This window comes from Lepidochelys olivacea (assembly GCF_965140295.1).
Source record: "Lepidochelys olivacea isolate rLepOli2 genome assembly, chromosome: 26".
Classification (NCBI taxonomy): Eukaryota; Metazoa; Chordata; order Testudines; family Cheloniidae; genus Lepidochelys; species Lepidochelys olivacea.
In genome coordinates, this window is record NC_140436.1 from 14,880,680 (window position 1) to 14,900,378 (window position 19,699).

Consider the following 19,699-nt stretch of genomic DNA (forward strand, 5'->3'; position numbering starts at 1 on the left):
GGAAGGGAAGGGGCTGTGAGCCAAGCGCCGGGTGCCCCTCCCCCTGCTAAGCTGCCTTCTTCCTAAAATACCTGGCGTGACCCAACCAAGCTGAGATCCAGCCCCCCGTCTGCCCCACCTAGAGCAGCCCGCGCCCCTCCCCTGCCCTGGCATGGCGCCTGCGGAGCGAGGGCGGGCACAGACCACACCACCGCTGCTGCTTGCCACGGAGCTTTATTCATGCGCCTCTGGGGCGGGGCTGGGCACCCGCAGGCCTGGAGCCCCCCCTTGGGGGCTGCGGCCAGAGCAGATCCCAGCCTGCACCTGCTGCCTCCTTGTGCCTGTCCCGGCAGGCCTGGGGCCCCGTTGGGGCCACTCCAGGCAGTGACCCAGGGCAGGGGTGCAGGGACCGTTTCCTCTAGCCTTACCCCCCCCAGCCCTGGCCGCAGGTTCCTTGCCCTCACTGGGCACTGGAGCCTCTACCAGCCAGCGGGCCCTGCTCCGAGCACTGTTCGAAGGGGGGGCAGCCCTGTAGCAAGCCCACGCCGCTGTCTGCTACGCCCACGTTGCATGCCCCCCCCGAGTGTGAACAGCTCCGGTGGCACCTGGTACTGGTTCTGGCCGGGCTGCCTGTGCCAGCGGGGGTGAGATGGGGCACAGGGGCCATGCTCCAGCAGCTTCCTGGGCACATGAAATCCATCCAGGGCGACCCACACACTCTCAGCCTGACCTGCAGCGCTGAGACGGCAGCCTGCGGCTCAGAGCTGCCCGTGGGCTGGATATGAACCTGGGGCACGCTGCAGCCCACCCACTGCACTGCTAGGGGGTCCTGGAAGCTGGCTCCACTCACTGTTACCCCATTTTACACAGAGGGAAACTGAGGCAAGGGGCAGGACTCAACCAATGCCCGCAGCAGAGAAGCAGGACCATCTGCCTCTTGGCCTGGGCACTTTTCCCCTAGTGCTGGGAGAAGGGTAAGGACCATGCTGGGCAGCCTGGGGCACAGATGGGGTGTGGGTGCTGCCCGGCTCCAGGCTAACTGGCTGGAGAGTCATGGGTTCCTTAGCCCTCATCCTCCCTATCTGCCCCCGCGGGCATCTCAACCAGCTCGGCTCCTGGGACAGCAGCGCTCCGGGAACAACCTCCAGGCAGGCCAGAGGGGGCCGTACCTGTCCTGTGCCAGGCTGCGAAGGGGGCACCCCCCGCCCCGCGAGCCATCAGCCATGTCCTATCCTGCTGCTGTTCCCCGCTGGCTGGAGCCTGAGCCCAGGGGACGCTCATTGCTGTGGGGCTGGCTGCTGGGGGACAAGGGCAAGGCTGGGTGCAGGGGGGAGCAGGAGCCCCTCAGGCACTAGTATAAGGAGGGGCCAGGCCCTGCCAGCCCGCGGTGGTGGGGGGGCTGCCATGGCCAGAAGCTGGGCCAGGGCACAGACTGACAGTGGGAGCGGCCGAGGGCAGGAGGTTCCCCCCCCCCCCATTTTCCCCCAGCCGGGAAAGCTGCCTGCCTCCATCAGCCAGGAACATGGGCTGGGACTGGGCCCTGCCCCTCGTCTCACTGCACCATACTCTACCCCCAGGGCCAGGTCAGCCTCTCCCGTAGTTAGGGGGCACCCTAAGCCCAGCCCCATGCCTCCAGCTGACTGGGGTGCAGTGGGGGCTGTATGCTTAGGCCCTGGGGGCAGCCGTGTTCCCTACAGCACACAGCCTTGGGAAGGCCGCAGGGCTCGCCTGCCCAGAAGAGGGGTGGGGGTCAGGCCAGGGACAGGTGGGGGGTCAGCTCAGACCCCAGGGCAGTGCCTCTCCTTTTGGTGCTGGCCACAGAGAGATGAGTGCGGCTGGGAGAAACAGCAGCTCTTCCCCTAACCAGCCATGGGCAAGGCTTAGCCCCTCCATGCCTCAGTTTCCCTCAGGGACGGCAAGTGACTCACCTGGGCAAAGGGAAGCATCCCCAGGGCACCAGGAATGGGGGAGCATCAGGGTCAATCCTCTGCCTAGGACCAACCTCAAACCTCACCTCACCCCACCCCAAGGGCACCGCTAGGACGGATGGCACTGTCCCCAGGTTGGTGTCCCCTGGCTAGGTGTGGGAGCCGTGTGAGGATGAGCACAGCTTGCAGGGGGCACCAGGGTAGTTCAGGGCAGCGCCCTGGTCCCCCCCCCGCCCCCTTTGGTGGTCACGGGGGGGGGGGGGGAACGAACGCTGGTTCCGCTACATCAGTGCCGCCGAGGGGGGCGCTGCCGGTTGGCACACGCCTGCAAGGTTTGCTGGATGCCCCTCTGCCAGTCCTTCACCAGGTCCACAGGTCGCAGGGCCTCCTGCGGGGAGCCGATATTGTTAGGCTGCCGATGGGCATGAGCCCCTTCCCCGGCACTAGGCAAGGACCGGGACGCTGCAGACCTGGCGCACGCTACATGAGCAGTCCGGGAGAGGGCAGAGCCCGCTGGCCAGGGCAGTGCTGTGCAGACAGCATGGGGCAGGACCGGGGGTCAGCATGGGGGGAGCTCTCCCCAGGGGATCCTGCAATCAGCCAAGACTCCCATGGGAGCAGGAACAACCGGGCTGAGGGGCTTGAGCACATGTCCCATGTCTGAGCACGAGCTCCTGGCCACGATCCCAGAGCTGGGCTAGAACCCAGGAATCCTGGCGCCCTGCCCCCGCTGCTGTGACCGACTAGCCCCCCCGAGCTGGGATAGAACCCAGGAGTCCGAGCCCCCTCTTCAGGGTGTCATTGGTAGGGCACTGCCTGGGCTCCCGGCTGAGGGAGCCTCACTCTGGGGGTGGCTGGTTTCTACCATTGGCTACGGCCCCCCAGGCTGGGCAGAGGGAGCAGCCCCTGCCCTCCCAGGCTGCCCCCGGGGGAGCCCCACACGGTGCTCACCTGGTTCCGGACCCTGAGATTGGCACCGTACATGAGCAGGGTCTTCACAGCCTTGAAGCGGCCCAGCCGGATGGCGTCGTGAATGGGCGTGTCCCCCTCCTGCCAGCCAAAGGCACGGGCAGCTCAGCGGACCAGGGCACATGCCTGGCACTGCCCCCTCCCCTGCCCACGCACAGCCCTGCCCCCATGCAGCTGCCTCTGGGGCCCTGTGCGGCACCCAGCCGGCCCAGGGTACAAGCCACAGCTCTGCACCTGCTCCCTGGACCCTGCAGCATCAGCCAGGGCCCCGGCCCCTGGCTCTGGGCCGTGCCCCGTGGAGTGAGGCTGGGGGCTCAGGCCCCGGGCCGCTACCTTGTCCTGGGCGTCAATCTCGGCCCCACAGGCGATCAGGTGCTCGGCGCACTCACAGTGCCCCGTCCGGATGGCCACGTGCAGCGCCGTGCTCCTCAGCTGCAGGGAAACAAGGGCCCGTTACCATGGCAACACACCCCTGGGGCGCACACCCCTCCCCACAGCCCCCAATACCCCGCTTCTAGCGCCACCCCCTCCCCAGGGTCATAGAAGCACAAACTATCGGGGTGGGAGGGAACCTCAGGAGGTCATCTAGACCAACCCCCTGCTCCAAGCAGGGCCAATCCCCAATTTTTGCCCCAGATCCCTAAATGGCCCCCTCAAGGATTGAACTCAGGACCCTGGGTTTAGCAGGCCAATGCTCCAACCACTGAGCGATCCCTCCCCTCTCCACAGCACGTTTGGGCAGGGAGCTCGGACCAGGCCCCAACCAGCCACCCTCGCCTTTAACCTGGAGGGGCAGCTGGGGGCCCTGTCCGTTCCAGTGCCCCTGCTCCCTGGGGGGCGCACACCCCCCTGGACAGGCCCAGAGCGGGGAGGGAGCTGCCGGCTGGCCTGGACAGCGTGGTGCCAGCCCCTGTCTCCACTGATCAGGCTCACCCCTGCATCGCACTCCAGTTTAGGACAGGAAGTGAAGGGAAATAGAGGTGGGATGGAGTGATGTAGGGAAGGTGGCTGGACGCAGAGTGAGAGCCAAGGAAAGGCTGGCATCAAAACGGGACCGAGAGCAGGGAAGGAGCCTGCCCCATCGGTGCTGGGAAACCCACTCCCCCCAGCAGAGCCCCCCGAGGGAGCCACCTCTCACGGCCGTGGCAGCGGGCCCCGGTGCTGCCCCCTCTCGGCTGCCAGCCCCAGCCCCTCACCTTGTCCCGCGTGGAGATCTTGGCTCCTCTGTCCAGCAGGCGTTTGAGAATCTCCAGGTGCCCCCCGCGGCAGGCCCAGAGCACGGGCGTGGCCTCCAGCTGGGCAGAGCGAAGGCAGAGTCAGGCGCCGGGGGGCCAGGGCACCGGGCTGCTCGGGGACACGGACCCTGGGCCCCAGGTCACAGCGCCCCGGGGGGCTGCGGGTCACCAGCGCTCATGCCTGGTTCTGAGTCTCTAGGTTTGCCAGCCCTTGGGAATGACTCAGAGCAGGACCCGGGGGGGCTCTGACCCCACCAAGCGCCCTGGCCATGGGACCCGGCAGGGGGACGGCTCTGTGGGCACCAGACGCTCGCTCACCATATCCCTGGGCTCCAGCCTGGCTCCAGCCGCCAGCAGCTTGTCCACGAGCTCCGTGCGGCCCCGGAGGCAGGCCCAGTGCAGCGCCGTGCATCTGAACTGCAGCAGAGACCCGTGTCACCCGGCGCCAGGCGACCCCAGCTGCTCTCAGCGCTGGGTCCCCCCTGCCCTCCTGCCCTGGGCAGCGCAGCCCCAGCTCCCCAGGAGCCAGGCACCAGATCCCCCCTCCATGCACACACACGCGCTCCGGGCGCTAGATCCCCCCCCCCCCTCCACACACACCCACGCGCTCCGGGTGCTAGATCCCCCCCCCCTCCACACACACACACACGCTCCGGGCACGAGGGAGCCAGCAGGTTCGAACCGCCGGAGGGCTCGGGCTCTGGAACAGCCCCCCATGGGCATTGCTGGCCAAACACCATCACGGGCTTGAAGCGCGCGCAGGACAAACGGACAAGAGGGGGCGTTGGTTGGCTGGGGCGTTTGGGACCATGGCGGGCTGGGCGGGTTGAATTCCCATGTGCCTAAAGTTCATGCTTCAGGTCCCAGCTGGCCCCCCGCCAGGGTCAGGAAGAGATCCCCCCTCCCCCCAGTGTATTCTGGGAGGTTAAACAAGGGGCAGCCCCAGCTGGGGATGGGCCCGTGGGGAGGGCCGGGCTCTGCGGGGGCACCGGGCTCTCTCTGTCTCAGGCCCGTGGCTGGCCGGCTCTGGCTCAGACCCCCGGGGGTCAGGAAGCAATTTCCCCCAGGTCAGACGCAGGGACCTTGGGGGCTTGTCACCTTCCCCTGCAGCGTGGGGGGTGGGTCCCTTGCCGGGGTGTATCTCACGTCATCGTTCCCTGCCACTGCGGGGCACCGGGCACCTCAGCCCCTCCTGTTCTCCGCCTGGGGCGCATGCCAGCCCGGGCTCCCGAGGGCTGGGATCTGTGGTTGTTGGGTCCGTGGGTGGGGGTGGTCTGGGATATACAGGGGGGTCAGACTGGGTGAGCTGGTCCCTTCCGCCCTTAAGCTCTATGACACCCCCGCCATCCCGAGGCCCTGGATCCCCCCCACACACACGCGCGCTCCAGCTGCTAGATCACTGCCCCCCGCAAGGCTGGGCACACCCTCCCCAAGGCGCGTTCAAAGGTCCCAGCCGGATCCCCCCGGCCACGGGGCGTCAGCCCGAGCAGGGGACGTCCCGTGGCACCCGGAGGGGCTCAGCCGCAGGCTGGGCTCGTGGCGAGAACCAACCTCGCTCAAGGCACGTCCTGGGTTAAAGCCCCAGGACCCGCCCTTCCCCCGGCCCTCACACCTGGTCGTGAGCATTGGGGTCCCCGCCATCCGCCAGGTACTTGTCAATCGTGGGAACCTGGTTCTCCAGCACCGCCTGCAGGAACCGCGCAGCATCCACAGGCTCCGCCTAGGGCGGACAGCTGGCTCAGCGCATCTCGCCAGCATCCCCCCCGTTCCCCCTGAGGGCTCCAGCCACCGCTGCAGGGGGGCAGAGCAGCCCCTGAGGAGGGGTCGCTGGCTCCGGACTAGCGCAGCTGGCTGGGGCCGAGTGATCTGAGCCCCCGGCGGCCTCGCTCCCATCCCGGGCCGGGCGGCTGGGGCGTCGCTCACCGTCACTGCCGGCTCTGGCTCCTTGGGGCGGACCACCCGCGTCCGGCTCTTCTTGTGCTTCCGCAGCCTCACAATGTCCTCCAGGTCTTGGAGACTCTCCAGCCGCACCCGGGAGCTGTTGAGCGTCTCAAGCTGGCCAGGGCAGGTCAGAGAGCAGGTTAGGGCAGAGCCAGCATGCCTGGTGCCGGCACCAGCCGCCCAGGAGAGTGGACAGGACCTGGGGCCATGCCACACCCAGCTGGGGTTGTCCTGAGCATGGGACAGGAACTGGGCACTCGGTCCCCCCAGGGACATCTAGGCCCGTCTGAGCTCCTGGCACAAAGCCAGGTCAAGGGGGTCAGATTCTAAGATGAGGGGGGAGAGCTAGAGTCCCCCAGACACCTGGTTCGGGGAGACCACCGCTGACTTCTTCAGTGCTCTCCGCTGAGCGGGAGCCCCGCGCTGGGACGGCAGGGGCCGCGGGTCGGGAGTGAGGGGCACCACCAGAGAAGGGGGTGGGGGAGCCCAGGGCTGGGGCGTAAGAGGGCTGGGGGACGGGATTGACGGGCTCCAGCAGAGCTGGAGGGAAGCCCAGCGCTGGGACGGCAGGGGCCGCGGGTCGGGAGTGAGGGGCACCACCAGAGAAGGGGGTGGGGGAGCCCAGGGCTGGGGCGTAAGAGGGCTGGGGGACGGGATTGAGGGGCTCCAGCAGAGCTGGAGGGAAGCCCAGGGCTGGGACGGCAGGGGCCGCGGGTCGGGAGTGAGGGGCACCACCAGAGAAGGGGGTGGGGGAGCCCAGGGCTGGGGCATAAGAGGGCTGGGGGATGGGATTGAGGGGCTCCAGCAGAGCTGGAGGGAAGCCCAGGGCTGGGACGGCAGGGGCCGCGGGTCGGGAGTGAGGGGCACCACCAGAGAAGGGGGTGGGGGAGCCCAGGGCTGGGGCGTAAGAGGGCTGGGGGATGGGATTGAGGGGCTCCAGCAGAGCTGGAGGGAAGCCCAGGGCTGGGACAGCAGGGGCCGTGGGTCGGGAGTGAGGGGCACCAAATGCCATTCTGGCCTTCACAGAGCAGGACAAGCAAGCACAGAGTTCACAGAGCTAGACACCAGGGCTGGGGAAAGACCCTATGGATCCTATAGGATCCTGTCTCCGGAGTCCCCTTGTGGCCACCCCACCCTGCCAGGGGCCAGCCGCTCACCTTCTTCCTCCTCTCTTCCTTCACCTTCTGCTTCTCCTTGCTGACGGCATCCCGCACCCCGGCCACGCCGCGCCGCCAGCCCTCGGGCTCCTGTGCTGCTCCCCTCGCCAGCACCTCGAAGGCCCGCACCGTCCCCTCATACCTGTCGCCACTTACCTGGGGAGAAGGGGGGGCAGGAGAGGTAGAGGGCGGAGCCAGGGCATGAAATGTAGGAGATGGGGCATCCCCATGGGACATGGGGCCTTTCCCCTCTCGGGGGCACCGGCTGCCATCTGACCCCAGGGTGGGCAGGGACTGGCTGGCTCAGGGCGGCAGAGAATGGGACACGGGGCCTTTCCCCTCCAGGGACACTGGTTCCAGCCCCAGGGCTTGGACTGGCTGTCTCGGGGGCAGTGAATGGGACACGGGGCCTTTCCCCTCTGGGGGGTGCTGGCTCCCATCCAGCCCCAGGATGGAGACTGGATGGCTCAGGGGGCAGGGAATGGGATGCACCTTTCAAACATGAATTAAAACTCAGGGGGGTGTAGTGAGGCCAGGCCTTCTCTACAGCTGGGAAAGAGGCACAGAGCAGGGGCGGCTCACGGCAGAGCGGGAGCCTGGCTCACAGAAGGACGCTGGGAGAGGAGTCTGGAAGTGCTAAGCCCGGCTCCCCATGACTAGCTCCGCGCTCCCCAGCTGGTGCCAAGTGCGGGGGTGCGAACGGGACATTCCCAGGTCGTTGGGCCCTTGGCAGGCCTGGCTCCGGGCTGCGCACAGCTCTCCCCGGATCACTCGCTCCCTGGCTGGCTGGGCCCTGCTCGCCCAGGGGAAGGGGGGTCCAGTCCCTGCTCTGCCATCTCCCGTCACGGCTGCCCGGGCGCCCCGCTGGCTGCGGCTGGCATTCCGGCCGTGCACCTGTCCGGGCCCAGGGCAGCGTCAGCCCCTATTTATACCCCCTCCAGGGGCTGGGGCCCGCCTGAAATAAACAGCGCGTGTGGTGGATGCTGCCCAAGGGCAAACAAGTGCCAACAAGCCTGCAGGGCCAGGGGCCAAGGGGCAGCAGGGGGTACCCAGCCCACCCTGGGGAGACTGAGCCAGCAACCCACAAAGCAACAGCCCAGTCCCACAGCGGCCTTGGCCCAGCCTGGAAGGGCCAGTGCAGGGGCCGCCCAAACAGCTCCCCCAACCCCCTCGTCCCTGGGGCTTTAGCCAGGCGCCAGACCCAGGCGAGTGGGGCAGCGCAAGGGGGATCCCACCAGACCCGCCGTGTAGGGACTGAGGAGATCACAAGGGCAGGGGGTGACCCGGGGGCAGTGCCCCGTTCTGGGGGGTGAGGGGGCAAGCTCCCTGGCAGTCCCCTGCACCCCCCCAAGGGCTCAGCTACAACTCCACAAACCCACCCCCCACCTGCCACGTCACCGCAATGGGGGGCGGCGGCCCAGTGGGGCCCCCAGCCGGGTCTGTTCCCAGGAAAGCCACAGCCCAGCGCCCTGGAGACCTCCGGGTTGACACACGACGCTGCCGCCGGGAGCAGACATTTGCCCCATAACCAGCCCCCCCGCCCCCCGGACATAAGGTCAATCCAGAGGCCCCCTCCCCGCACCTAAGGAGAGTCCGGCTGGGACCGCCCCGCCCCCAGCCTTGGCCCGCAGACCAGGGGGCTGCGCACGCCCCGCGGACGGGGCTTGGGCCAATGCAGCCACCTCTGGGGTGAAGCGAACCCGCCGCCCTGGACGACCCAAGGGCTCCGGCCGGGCCCAGCAGCGCAGCGCAGCGCAGCGCCCCCGTGTCCCGCACGGCTCCCCGGGCTTCGCCACCCCCCGGGGCACCCTCCGCTCACCAGCTGCTGGACGCTGATGAGCTCCATGGTCCGCCCGCGCCCGGCTCGCCCCACCCCGCTGCTTTTATCCCAGCGGCGGGTCCGCCCCCCACCCCCGGCGCCGGCCCCGGTGACCCGCCCGGCTCCGCCTCGGGCTCCCCGCCGGCGGCCCACGGGCAGCGCCGGCCCGGCCCCAGAGCGAAGGGAGCGGGGCGGGGCCCACAGGGCCCTGCCATGGGGTGCCCTGACCGGGCAACGCCTCCCGGGAACAGTCCTGAGCCCTTCTAGCGCCCCCACCCCCTCAGAGCCCGTTGCCAGCAGCCATCACCCCCCGTCCCCAGCGGGGACACTGAGGCACAGAGCTGGGGCAAAGGCCTGGCCGAGGCAGGACTGGAACCCAGCTCTCCTGCCGTGCTAGGCTGGCAGGTAACCCCCCAGCCACGCTGCCCCTCGGCCTCCCCCGCGCCTCAGCACCAGGGAGACCGGCCCGGGGACCAGCGCAGGACCCGGGGCAGGGAGCAGGCGTCTGCCCCACCAGCGGCTAGCGGGACGATGTGCCCAGCCCAGCCCCCCTTGCCAGGCGCTGCACAGGCACGGAACAGAGACAGTCCCTGCCCCACACTGCTCCCATCTCCGCGTAGGTTCGTCAGGGTGAGTTTACACAAAAAAGGGACAGTGCAGTTGGTGAGGGATTTATTATGAATTTATGCCCTGCCAGCATGTCCCCACCCCCCAGAAACAGGGCACCTCCCAAAGACACTGCACACTGCAGGGGGCTGGCCCTAGTGTGGCAGTAGGGGGCGCTGTGCTGCAGGGAACATGGTGGGCGCTCAGCAGGGGGCGCTCTCCCCTGTAGGTCGGGGCTGGCACTAGGGGGCGCTGTGCTGCAGGGAGTACAGTGGGCGCTCAGCAGGGGGCGCTCTCCCCTCTAGGTCGGGGCTGGCCCTGCTGTCCGAGGCTCAGCGTCCACCTCCCAGCCCCTGGGCCTGCCCTCCATGCAGTTTCCACTGACCACAGCTTGGGGGGCTCCGCTGGACCCTCCCTGGGAGACAGGGCAGCCCCCCTGTTCCACCTCTGCTTAGCACTGGGGATGGGTGGGAGGGGTGGCTCTCTGTGGGCCTATGGTTGGGGGGGTTCCTTTAGCATGGGGAGGGGGGAGTAGAAGAAGCCACCCTGCCCCCAGCCAGATCACTGTGCAATAGATGGGGAGGGGTCTGGGCTTCCCTCCCCCTTTTTCCCCTTTGGTCCCCTCCAATCCAGCTGTGAGCAAGTGGGGAGGATATGTTTGCAGGACCGCACCCCCAGCCTGCTTCCTGCTGGGGCGGTGAGGGGGTGGAGCGGGGCGGAACAGCAAGGGGATAGAGGAGCAGGCAACATAGGGCAGGGGTGGGCACTAACCTATCTTCCCCAGCAGAGGGCAGGACCCCAGAGACCAGCCCCGCGGGACACACGGACAAGGCAGGGGACTAGGTGGGGAAGAGTTAATGGTGGGGAAGCCCGACATCCTGGCACCAGATCCTTGGGGGGTTCCGGTTCCCCAGCCCAGCACCAAGGACTGAAACAGCTCCACGAAGGGGGACAACCTATCTCAGCCCCCCATCTCCGGGTTGCGGGCACAGAGAGGAGCCCACAGCAGCCCTAGCCACGGTGCCAGGCCAGAAATCCCAGCAGACGCTGCCTGGCACCGTGCTGCCATCTGCTCTGGGCACGGAGCAGGCCACCGGTCTTCACCCCAGCCAGACTCCTCCTCCCAGGGGATGTGAGCCTGCAGCCCCTGCTGGACGGGGTCCGTGGTGCCCAGCAATGCCCACAACCAACATGGCTGCCTCAGCTTCCCGCCAGCCGTGTGGCTCTGGGAGCCTGGCTCAGGCCTGGGCAGTGGTGCCTGGCTCAGGCCTGGGCTGGACACAGGCCCCTGCCCCCCAGAGGCCCACCCCGCCGCCAGCCACTGCAGCTGCCTGAGAGCGGAGCCGGCAGCCTCTTTCCTGCCTGCGGAGGCCAGGTCAGCACAGAGGGAGCCCCCGCGTGGTGGCATCAGCAGTGCAGGCTGGGAGCAGGGGCACCCTGGCGGCTCCGGGTGTCCTGCCGTCTCGCTGGACTCCCCTTGATCTCAGCCCCCGACCGTGGCTCCCCGCAGCCAGGGACACGTACAGGGTTTATAGCGGTTCCCTCCTTTTCCCTGCCCAGCTGTGCCCATTCCCCTCTCCCGCCACAGGCTCCCCAGAGCAGCCGCCCAGTGGGGTGCGCACCCAGATCACCCCAGGGCTGCACGCACAGGGACAGCTCGGGAGAGGCCGGAGGGCCCAACGGCAGCACCGGCTGCAATCCCGCAGCAGGCCAAGAGGGGGAGACAAAGCACAGAGCACCCTGGGGCGGCACCACCCCGCCGCACGCTGCCCTCAGGGCTCCAGGAGGTCCCGCAAGGCACCGCTGCCGGGGACCAGGTCACGTGCGCTCCTGGCCCTCCTGTCCCGGACGCCCTTCAGCCCCGGGCTGTGCCGCAGCAAGAGCTCACAGAGCTCACGGTGGCCTCGCTCGGCGGCCTGCGAAAGGAGAGCAGGAGTGAGGCAGGGCGCGCGCTCCCGTGGGGCGGGGGGCAGGGTGCGGCACGGACCCATAGGGAGTATTCGCTCGACCAGATGCCCGTGGAGGAAGGAGACGTCTCTTGTCAGCAAAGGGGAGAGAACCAGGGCCCAGCTGGGGCGCAGGACAGGGTGCTGACTCTGCAGCCCCACAGCCTCCCATCGAACCACCTCGGCCCTGGGGCCCGGGAACAGAACCCGCAGCCCGCGGCTGCGCAAACAGGACCTTCCCAGGGCGAGCGACACACCCGCTGGGGCAGGTCGGCCTGCAGGGGGCAGTGCTGTGCACTGAGACCCCCGCCCACAACAGGGAACCACAAGGGGACAGCGGGGGGGAGGGGCCCCAGCCCCGCACCTTATGCAAACTTGTCATGCCGTCGTCATCCACGATGCCGGGGTCGGCTCCGTGGGCCAGCAGCAGCCTGGCCACATCCACGTGGCCGCAGTAGCTGGCTCGGTGCAGGGCGGTGGCCCCACCGTGGGTCTGGGCGTTGCACCGGGCCCCACTCTGCAGCAGGAACTGGCAGACGGCTCCGTGCCCATTGCGGCTGGCGTAGTGCTTTGAAACACAGGGAAGAGGGCACCTCAGGAGCCGCCTCTGCGCGCTCAGCTCCTTCCGCCCCCCACGCCTCAAAGTGCTCTGCCCACCCAGCCCCGGGACGCCTCGGTCTGCCCTGAAGTGCAGCTGGCTCTGGGGAGGGACACCATGATCACAGCCCAGCTCGCAAGACAAGCTTCCAGGGGATCTGACTATTTAAGAACCTCCATTTAATCCCCCACCCAAGCCATGGCATTTTAGCACCAGGCAGGGCATGGGCACACAGCTCTCGTCCCGAGTTCAAACTCTGGGCCCAGCCTTGCGGCCCTGGGTAAGTAACGCTCGCCCGCTCTCCCCCCGGGGAACGGCATCCCCTAGGGAATCCACCAGCCCTCCACCACGAGACCTCCCAGCCAAGCCCTCGTTAAATCCCAGGCCTTGTCTACACGCAGACGTCACACAGGTGAGAGCGGAGCCTAGTGGGTGCGAGCCGTGTGGCCTGCGTGGGCCCAGCCCCGGGGGCTCCCCTTGGACCTGCGCCCCGGAGTGAAGAGCATCCACACACACAGAGTGTGCCAGGTTAGCTGTCTGGGGTCAACCCCCTCTCTAGCTAAGCTGGCAGCGGGGGGTGGGGGCCGGGCGACGAGGTCACAAGGCTGGATCCCATCCCTGCCTCCCCTTTGAGCCCAGCTGGCTGGCACCCTGGGCACCGGCTGCCGGGAACCCCACAGGCTCCGTGCCCTCCTGCCCTTTCCGTGGCCACCGGCGTGGGGCTGAGCCGTGGGGCTGAGCCACGGGGCGGTTACGTCTTCCCGGGGGCCGGAGCCGTCCACCGAGTCTAGCCCTGGCCCCACGGGGGCCCCCGCCCCTGAACCCCCCCATCTGCCCCCTGCCGGCCGGTCACAGGAGCCGGGGCCCAGCAGCTCACTGCCCAGGGAGTCCGCACCAGCCCCGTCCCCCCCGAAGGGCCTGGGGGGCCCGGCCGAGGCACCTACCAGGGCGGTGTAGCCGGCCAGGTCGGGCTGGCTGGGATCCACCCGCTTCTCCACCAGGAGCCTCCGGACCCGCCCCAGGTCCCCGTCCAGGGCGGCCGACCAGACCCCTAGAGAGAGAGGCGAGATCTGGGGCCCGGGCGTGGGGGGGGGCCCGGGCGAGGGGGGGGGCCCCCATCCGCCCCGGGCCCCCCCGCCCCGCCAGCCGCAGCCCCCGCCCTGCCCCCCAGCCGGGCCGCCCCCCGGGGCCGATCTTCACCCGCTGCCCCGGGCCGGGGGGGGCGGGACCGGTCCCTGCTCCCCCCCCCCGGTACCTCGCTCGAAGTCCATCTCCGCCGCGGTCTGGTGCGCGCCGGGCACGGCCGGCCCGTGGGGGCAGCAGGAGCCGGGGGGGCCCGAGGAGGCCATGGGGGCCCCGATCCCGGATCCCCGATCCCCGGGCCGCCGCCGCCTGCGGGGGAGGGGCGGGTCCGGCAGCGGGAAGCAGCCTCGGCCCCTCGCCGGCCTGGGCTGGGCGCAGCCCCGGTTCCGGTTCCGGTTCCGGTTCCGGTTGGCGCCGATCGACCCGCCTTCGCCGGCCCCGGGCTCCGCCGGGCGCCGAGATCCCCCCCCCGCCGCCCGGGCCGGTTCCCCGGGCGCGCTGGCAGCGCGGAGCCGCCAGGGGGCGCCCGAAGCGCAGGGTCCGGGCGGGGGCGGGGGGCCCAGCTGGGCCCGGCTCCGCTCCCACGTGCGCCCGGGGGGGGGCCCGAGCCCGGCTCCCCCTCCACGGGCCCGGGGGCGGCCCGGCGGTGCCAGGCCGGCCGCGCTGCCCGGGGCCTGAGTTCGGCAGGGGCCGGCCTCGCCCGCGGCTGGACCGGGGCAGGACCCGCAGGACGCTGGCCCCGGGCAGCGCGGGATGCCAGGCTGGGGGTCTGAGACCTCCGGCCCCGGGGTTCCTGCTGGCGCGGGGGGTGTCCTGCCCCGCACGCCCTCCCCCCACGGCCACGCTGCCACACAGCTGCCACGGCTGAGGTACAAAACCGGGAGCTGCAGGACCCTCCTGAGCCCCTGGCCGTGTGCACGGGGGCACCGGGCAGGTTTCCGGGTCAGCAGCCTCGGAAAGGGGCCCATGCTGGAGAGCCTGGCAGGTGGCAGCCGATCTCCCCCCGCCTGTGAGGGGCCCCCAGGAAACACGGTGGCACCGGGGTGTGGGGGCTGCACAGTAACCCAGGCAGGGGCTTTGATCGGGTTGGCACCCGCACCCCCACCTTCACTCCAGACACTCAGGTCCCAGCAGGTCTCGATGGGGATGGAGGAGACTCCTCCCCACCGACAGTGGGGCAAGCCCCTCTCACTAGCCCCCCACCCCAAAGCACCAGGCGTCCACACTGCTTGGGCCAAAGCCAGCCTTGGGGTCAGCATCACGCAGAGCCCAGCTTAGGGGCCTGGAGACAGGCGGGCCCCAAAGCTCCAAGGGGAGCAGGGGAGGCCCCTCTAATTTACCGCTTCCCCCACCTCCCTCTGCTCTCCTGCCCTGCAGACCCATGGCACAAGCCCTACGCCCAGCCCCCTTCCTTTGGGAGGTCACTCTGCAGCTCCCAGTCCTGTTTCCCCCCACCCGCCGGAGCAGGCCATGCCCATACACCTGATCTGTCCAGGTGGCTGCATTACAGCCTGTCCTTGGCCTCCCTCCAGAGCAGGATCCCAACCCTGCCAGCAGCTGCCCCAGCTCAAGGAGAGACGTGCTGGAGAGCCATGCAAATGCCCCACCAGCCAGCCCTGGCTGAAGGGGGAGCTCCGGCCCCACAGCCCTTGGCCTCCCAGCTGTGGCAGCCCTGCCGATCAGTGTAAATTACCAGGGGGAGGGTTGGGATGGCCCAGCTCACCGAATGCACACCGCCACCAGATGGGCCTGCGTCAAACACGGTGGGGCGGCTCAGATGCCCCCCAGGCTTCTCCCCAGGGGGACAAGGCCCACATCCCATGGTTCTTGTAGCATGGGCCTTATCCCATCTGGCCGGTGACCTCTGGGGCACGCAGGGAGTGGCTCAGCAGCCATTGGCGTGCTTTGGTAACCCCACGTGAGGTGGGGTTCCCAGACAGGGCAGTCCCTCCCAGCGTCCTGGCTGGCACCCTCTGCAGCCATCGCCCAGTGCTCCCCACACACTGCCCAGTGCACCCTGAAATTAACCCACTAGCCTTCCCATTAGGGGAGAGCCCTGACCCCAAATGACAGGCAGCCCTGGCCAGATGCAGCCCGGGTGCCTGTCATTTTGGAGCTCCTTGGCTTAATTACAGCCTCTGTTCAGAGCCGTGGGCTGCTGCTCACATCCGGCGCTGGCGTGGCCCAGCCAGGCCCTCTGATTGCAGCCTGGGGTGAGCAGGAGGCCAGGCAGCCGCTTGCTCGGAGTGGGTTCCCCTGACATGGAGCCCTGGGGGAAGGTGTGGTGGTTGTAGAGGTGGATTGGGGCACAGGTTCAATTCTCAGCTCTTCCGTGGACTTGCTGGGTGACCCCGGGCCAGTCACTGCCCCCCTGCCTCAGTTTCCCCCTCTAGAATAGGGCTAATGAACCTTCCCCGTCTCTCTGGTCTACATGGCTTTGGGCAGGCTCTGTCTTTCACTCTGTGTTTGTGCAGGGCCTGGCTCAGCCGGCCCCTGATCTCCCCCGGGACCAGGAGGTGCAGCTGTCATACAGGTGTGCAGGGACTTCACCTTGGGGTTGAGCTAATGCAAGCCCTGGAGAGGGAGGAAGGCCAGCCCGGGAGCTCTGTGTCCTGGGTGCAGGCTGGATTGCGACGGATCCCAGCGGACGGCCTTGGCGGGGGTGCCAGGTGTACGCCAGCCGTGTCTGGTCCATGGCGCGCTGCAAGCTGGTCTGCTGGAAGCTGGCTGGGTCAGAGCGCCCCAGGCTCTGGAAAGGGGCTGGGCCCTTCTCCGGTCAGTGGCGTTACCGGTACCTGCTTATCCCCCTTGCTGGAGCCTGCCAGGCCCCTCTCACGGTGCCCAGGAGGGGCAGGGAACTTGGCCCCCCAGGTGCTGCATGCAGGTGCCAGCTGCTCTGCATGGCAACAGGCCAGGGCAGCTTGTTGACTAGCGATTTCCCACAGGGCCAGCAACGTGCCAGCCGGGACAGGAGGGCCGAGCGACGCATTGTGGGTACTTTGCGGGCAGTTCCAGCCCATTGTAAACAAGAGACGCTTCTCAGGAGGTGGCTGCAAAGAGGTGGGGGGGGGGAAATCTTTCAAGGGGGAGGGATAGCTCAGTGGTTTGAGCATTGGCCTGCTAAACCCAGGGTTGTGAGTTCAATCCTTGAGGGGGCCATTTGGGATCTGGGGCAAAAATTGGGGATTGGTCCTGCTTTGAGCAGGGAGTTGGACTAGATGACCTCCTGAGGTCCCTTCCAACCCTGAGAGTCTATGATCCCCCCCTGAGGGCCTAGGCCCCTGGCTGAGACCCAGCTGCACCCATAGGCCTGAATCGCCAGGGTGACGCTCCCCCATGGGCCACCAGCAGCTCTGGGGTGGGCTGGGAAGAGCCCAGAGGGGAAGGATCTTCACTGGGCACATTCCAGCCGTTTCTTGCTGGCCCAGCACAGGTCCCCAGCCCTCCCCCCCCGGCAGCTCTCAGCCTTCCGGGGAGCCCTGGCATTGCGGGGCCGTGAGGAAAGGAGACGAGCCATTCCCCCAGCCAGGAAAGGGCCAGCCTGGAGAGATCGCACCTGTCCCGGGGCCACAGGAGGGGGTTGTTCTTCCCTGGGGCTGGTTGTGCTGGCATCACCACCGGGGTTCCCATTGGGGCTTGGCGGGGGAGCGGCTGGCTGGTGCAGGGGGACCTGGCCTTTCCCACAGTGAGCCGCAGCGCTTGCCCTGCCGTAGCCTGACGGTGACGTGCCAGCAGCCAGGCCCTGCGTCAGGTTCCCATTAATTGCAGGGCTGCGTAACCCTGCCCCGAGGAGCTGCCCTTTCCCAGGCTGGGAAGCCGGGGCCATGAGAGCGGAGCTGGGCTCCCCCCAGGAGCTGCCTCTCCCTTGAGCCTAATTCCTTCAGGGGAAACGACCCTACAGGGCAGCGCCAGGAAGGAGAGGCCAGACGGAGCCTGCCCCCGCCACGGAGTCACCGATTCACCTGGGACACACAAGATTGCCGCTGAGTGGAAGAACTGAGACTAGAACCCAGGAGTCCTGACACTCTGCCCTAACCACTAGTCTGTGCTTCTTCCTGGAGCCTGGCATAGAACCCAGGAGTCCTGACTCCTAGCCCTGTTCCAACCCCTAGCCATGATTGCGCCAACTCCTCCGGACAGGGAGGACTCAAAGCGCTTTGCAAAGCTGAGTCAGTATTGTTAGTCCTGGTTCACAGCTGGGGAAACTGAGGCACAGCAAGGGGAAGGGACTTGCCCAAGGTCAGCCAAAGTCAGTGATGGAGCTGGGGATAAAGCCCAGGAGTCCTGACTCTCTCTCCTGTGCTAACCACTACAGCGCACACCCCTCCCAGCACAGGGAACAGAACCCAGGCGTCCTGACGCCCAGCCCCATGCTTTAACCATTAGACACGATTGCTGCTGTATCTTTCCTCCTTATGAAGCTTCTTCCTGCGTGGGGTGGGTGTGAAGGAACGAGCACCCCAGACCTGCGTGGGCCAGGGGACCTGCCCCATCAGCACAGTTGAATGGCCCAGCAACGTCCATCTCTGCATGGGGCCAAGGTCTAGGGGCAGCAGGGTGGGAGGAGCAGGCTGGCCAGAGAAGCCATGGAGAGAACACGGACCCTTGGCGCTTTCCTGTGAGGCCAGCGGGGCTCTGCAGCCCCATTTCCCATAATCAAGCATAATCCCTGCGTCTCCATCGGGGACTGGGCCCAGCCCCACTGAGCCAGGCACCAGTGCTGGGAAAACCTGTGACCCTCTCCCCGGGCCTGACCCCATCTCCCTCCCCCAGCCCTGCCAGCTGGACAGCGGCCAAGCTGCGCTCCAGGGAGGGCCTGGCCGCCAGGATTCCCAGCGCTGCCCCCTTCGCTCGGCGGGGCCAGCTGGGCAAGGCGGGGAACGCGCCCGGCGCTCTCATGGGACACTTATTTTCCCAGCCTAGCTCGGGTTTGTTTTCCTTAGCGGGCGGCCCTGGGCTGGGTCTGACGCACGTTCCTGCGTCTCTGCTCGCTCGGGGCCTGGGGCTCCGTCACGTTCCCCCCTCCCCCCCACAAAGCAGTGCCGGGGTCCTGCTGGCCGCAGGCCCCATGGCAGAGAGGGGCAGGAGACTGGAATGGGAACCACCCACGGAGGCAGCAGCCCCTGGCCAGAACCCCAGTGTCCCCAGGAGTGCAATATTGCGGGGGGGCTGAATTCATTAACCTTTGCAAGGGGGGAGGGTGCCCCCAGATGGCACCAGGTGCCCCTGCCCCTCTCCAGCACCCGCTGGCTCGACCCGGGCTGGGGTCTCCCTAGAAACACCCCTCTGCCTGCTGGGGTTCTGGGGTGGGTGGGACAGCAGGCAGAGGGGTGATCTGCCTGCCGAGGGGCTCCGCCCACCCTGGGGCAGCCCCGTGAGAAGGTCGCCCCTTGGAGGGCTGGTGGGGAGCAGCCCAGCCCCGGGACACGCCGCTGTTAAGCAACCTGCTTCCCAGAAGTTCTCGTCAGGGCAGGAAGATAAAGGGCCAGTGAGGACGTGCAAAGGCAGAGCCACCACGGCACGGCACAAAGCCCTCCTCGGGTTCAGGGAGCGGCCCGTGGGAGCCTGCCGCGGGCCCCTGGCGTGGCCACCACCAGCTGGGGGCTCTGAGAGCAGGCCCAGCAAAACCCCACTGGCAGGGCCCAGTGTACACAGACAGCCACACTGGGGGGGGGCCCTCATTGGGAGGGTGAGGGGTGACCTGGCATCAGGACACAGCTCCGCCCCCCAGCATACACCCTTCTGTCCCACAGCCCGGGCTTCCTGGCAGCTCCTGCCTCCCTCCCACTCCTCCTCGACATCCCCCAGCCACTGTGCAGCTGGCAAGGGCCCAGCACGGCCCCATCCGCTGTGCTGCACGCCTGGAGCGGAGAGTAGCCCCTCGCATGTCCGAGGCAGGGACCTACCCCAGCCACCTGCTCGGAGGCAGGACTAGGAGTCAGGGCTCTTGGGTTCTCCTCTTCGTTCGGTTGCTCACAGGCTGGGTGGCCTGAGCTGGCTTTGCCTCGGTTTCCCCAGCTGTAAGGGGTGGGCGGAAGGAGCAATGCTACGCTCCCGTGAGGATCAGTTATGAGGGAAGCGGTTTGGGCAGCTCTCCAGCTATGGAGGGATGGGGTGATGGCCCATGCACACCCCCCTTTGCTGGCTCCGCTTTCTCCAGCTGTTTCCGGTAATTAATTAGCAAGGACGTGGCGCCAGGCCTGGAGAGCATGTCCTGGTGCTGCATGGCCATGGGAAGGAGCCGCCCGGCCAGGAAGGGAGGGGAAGGCCTCCCTGCACCACAGGAGGGGACGGACCCTCTCCCCTCCCACCTCCCTGCTTTGTTCCACCCTCCCCACGGATCACCCCTGCCCCAGTGCCGAAGGGCCAGCAAAAGCAGATCCTTTGCCTGGGCCCAGCATGGCACACGGCCTCCCCCCCGCCCTGGCAAAGGGGCTG

General features: G+C 68.1%; 2 protein-coding genes across 2 annotated transcripts; both read right to left on the reverse strand.

Annotated features, from left to right (window-relative positions):
* Positions 1-196: 196 nt before the first annotated feature.
* On the reverse strand, positions 197-8,719 carry ANKRD23 (ankyrin repeat domain 23). Its single transcript, XM_084615369.1, has 8 exons — positions 7,210-8,719; positions 6,035-6,166; positions 5,724-5,831; positions 4,430-4,528; positions 4,073-4,171; positions 3,210-3,308; positions 2,859-2,957; positions 197-2,295 (listed from the first exon to the last, which is right to left on the reverse strand). Exons 1-8 carry the CDS (start codon positions 7,444-7,446, stop codon positions 2,194-2,196), a joined length of 975 nt encoding a protein of 324 aa, XP_084471495.1. The 5' UTR covers positions 7,447-8,719; the 3' UTR covers positions 197-2,193.
* A 964-nt stretch (positions 8,720-9,683) lies between these two features.
* On the reverse strand, positions 9,684-13,757 carry ANKRD39 (ankyrin repeat domain 39). Its single transcript, XM_084615370.1, has 4 exons — positions 13,434-13,757; positions 13,123-13,229; positions 11,945-12,148; positions 9,684-11,550 (listed from the first exon to the last, which is right to left on the reverse strand). Exons 1-4 carry the CDS (start codon positions 13,525-13,527, stop codon positions 11,407-11,409), a joined length of 549 nt encoding a protein of 182 aa, XP_084471496.1. The 5' UTR covers positions 13,528-13,757; the 3' UTR covers positions 9,684-11,406.
* Positions 13,758-19,699: the final 5,942 nt, after the last annotated feature.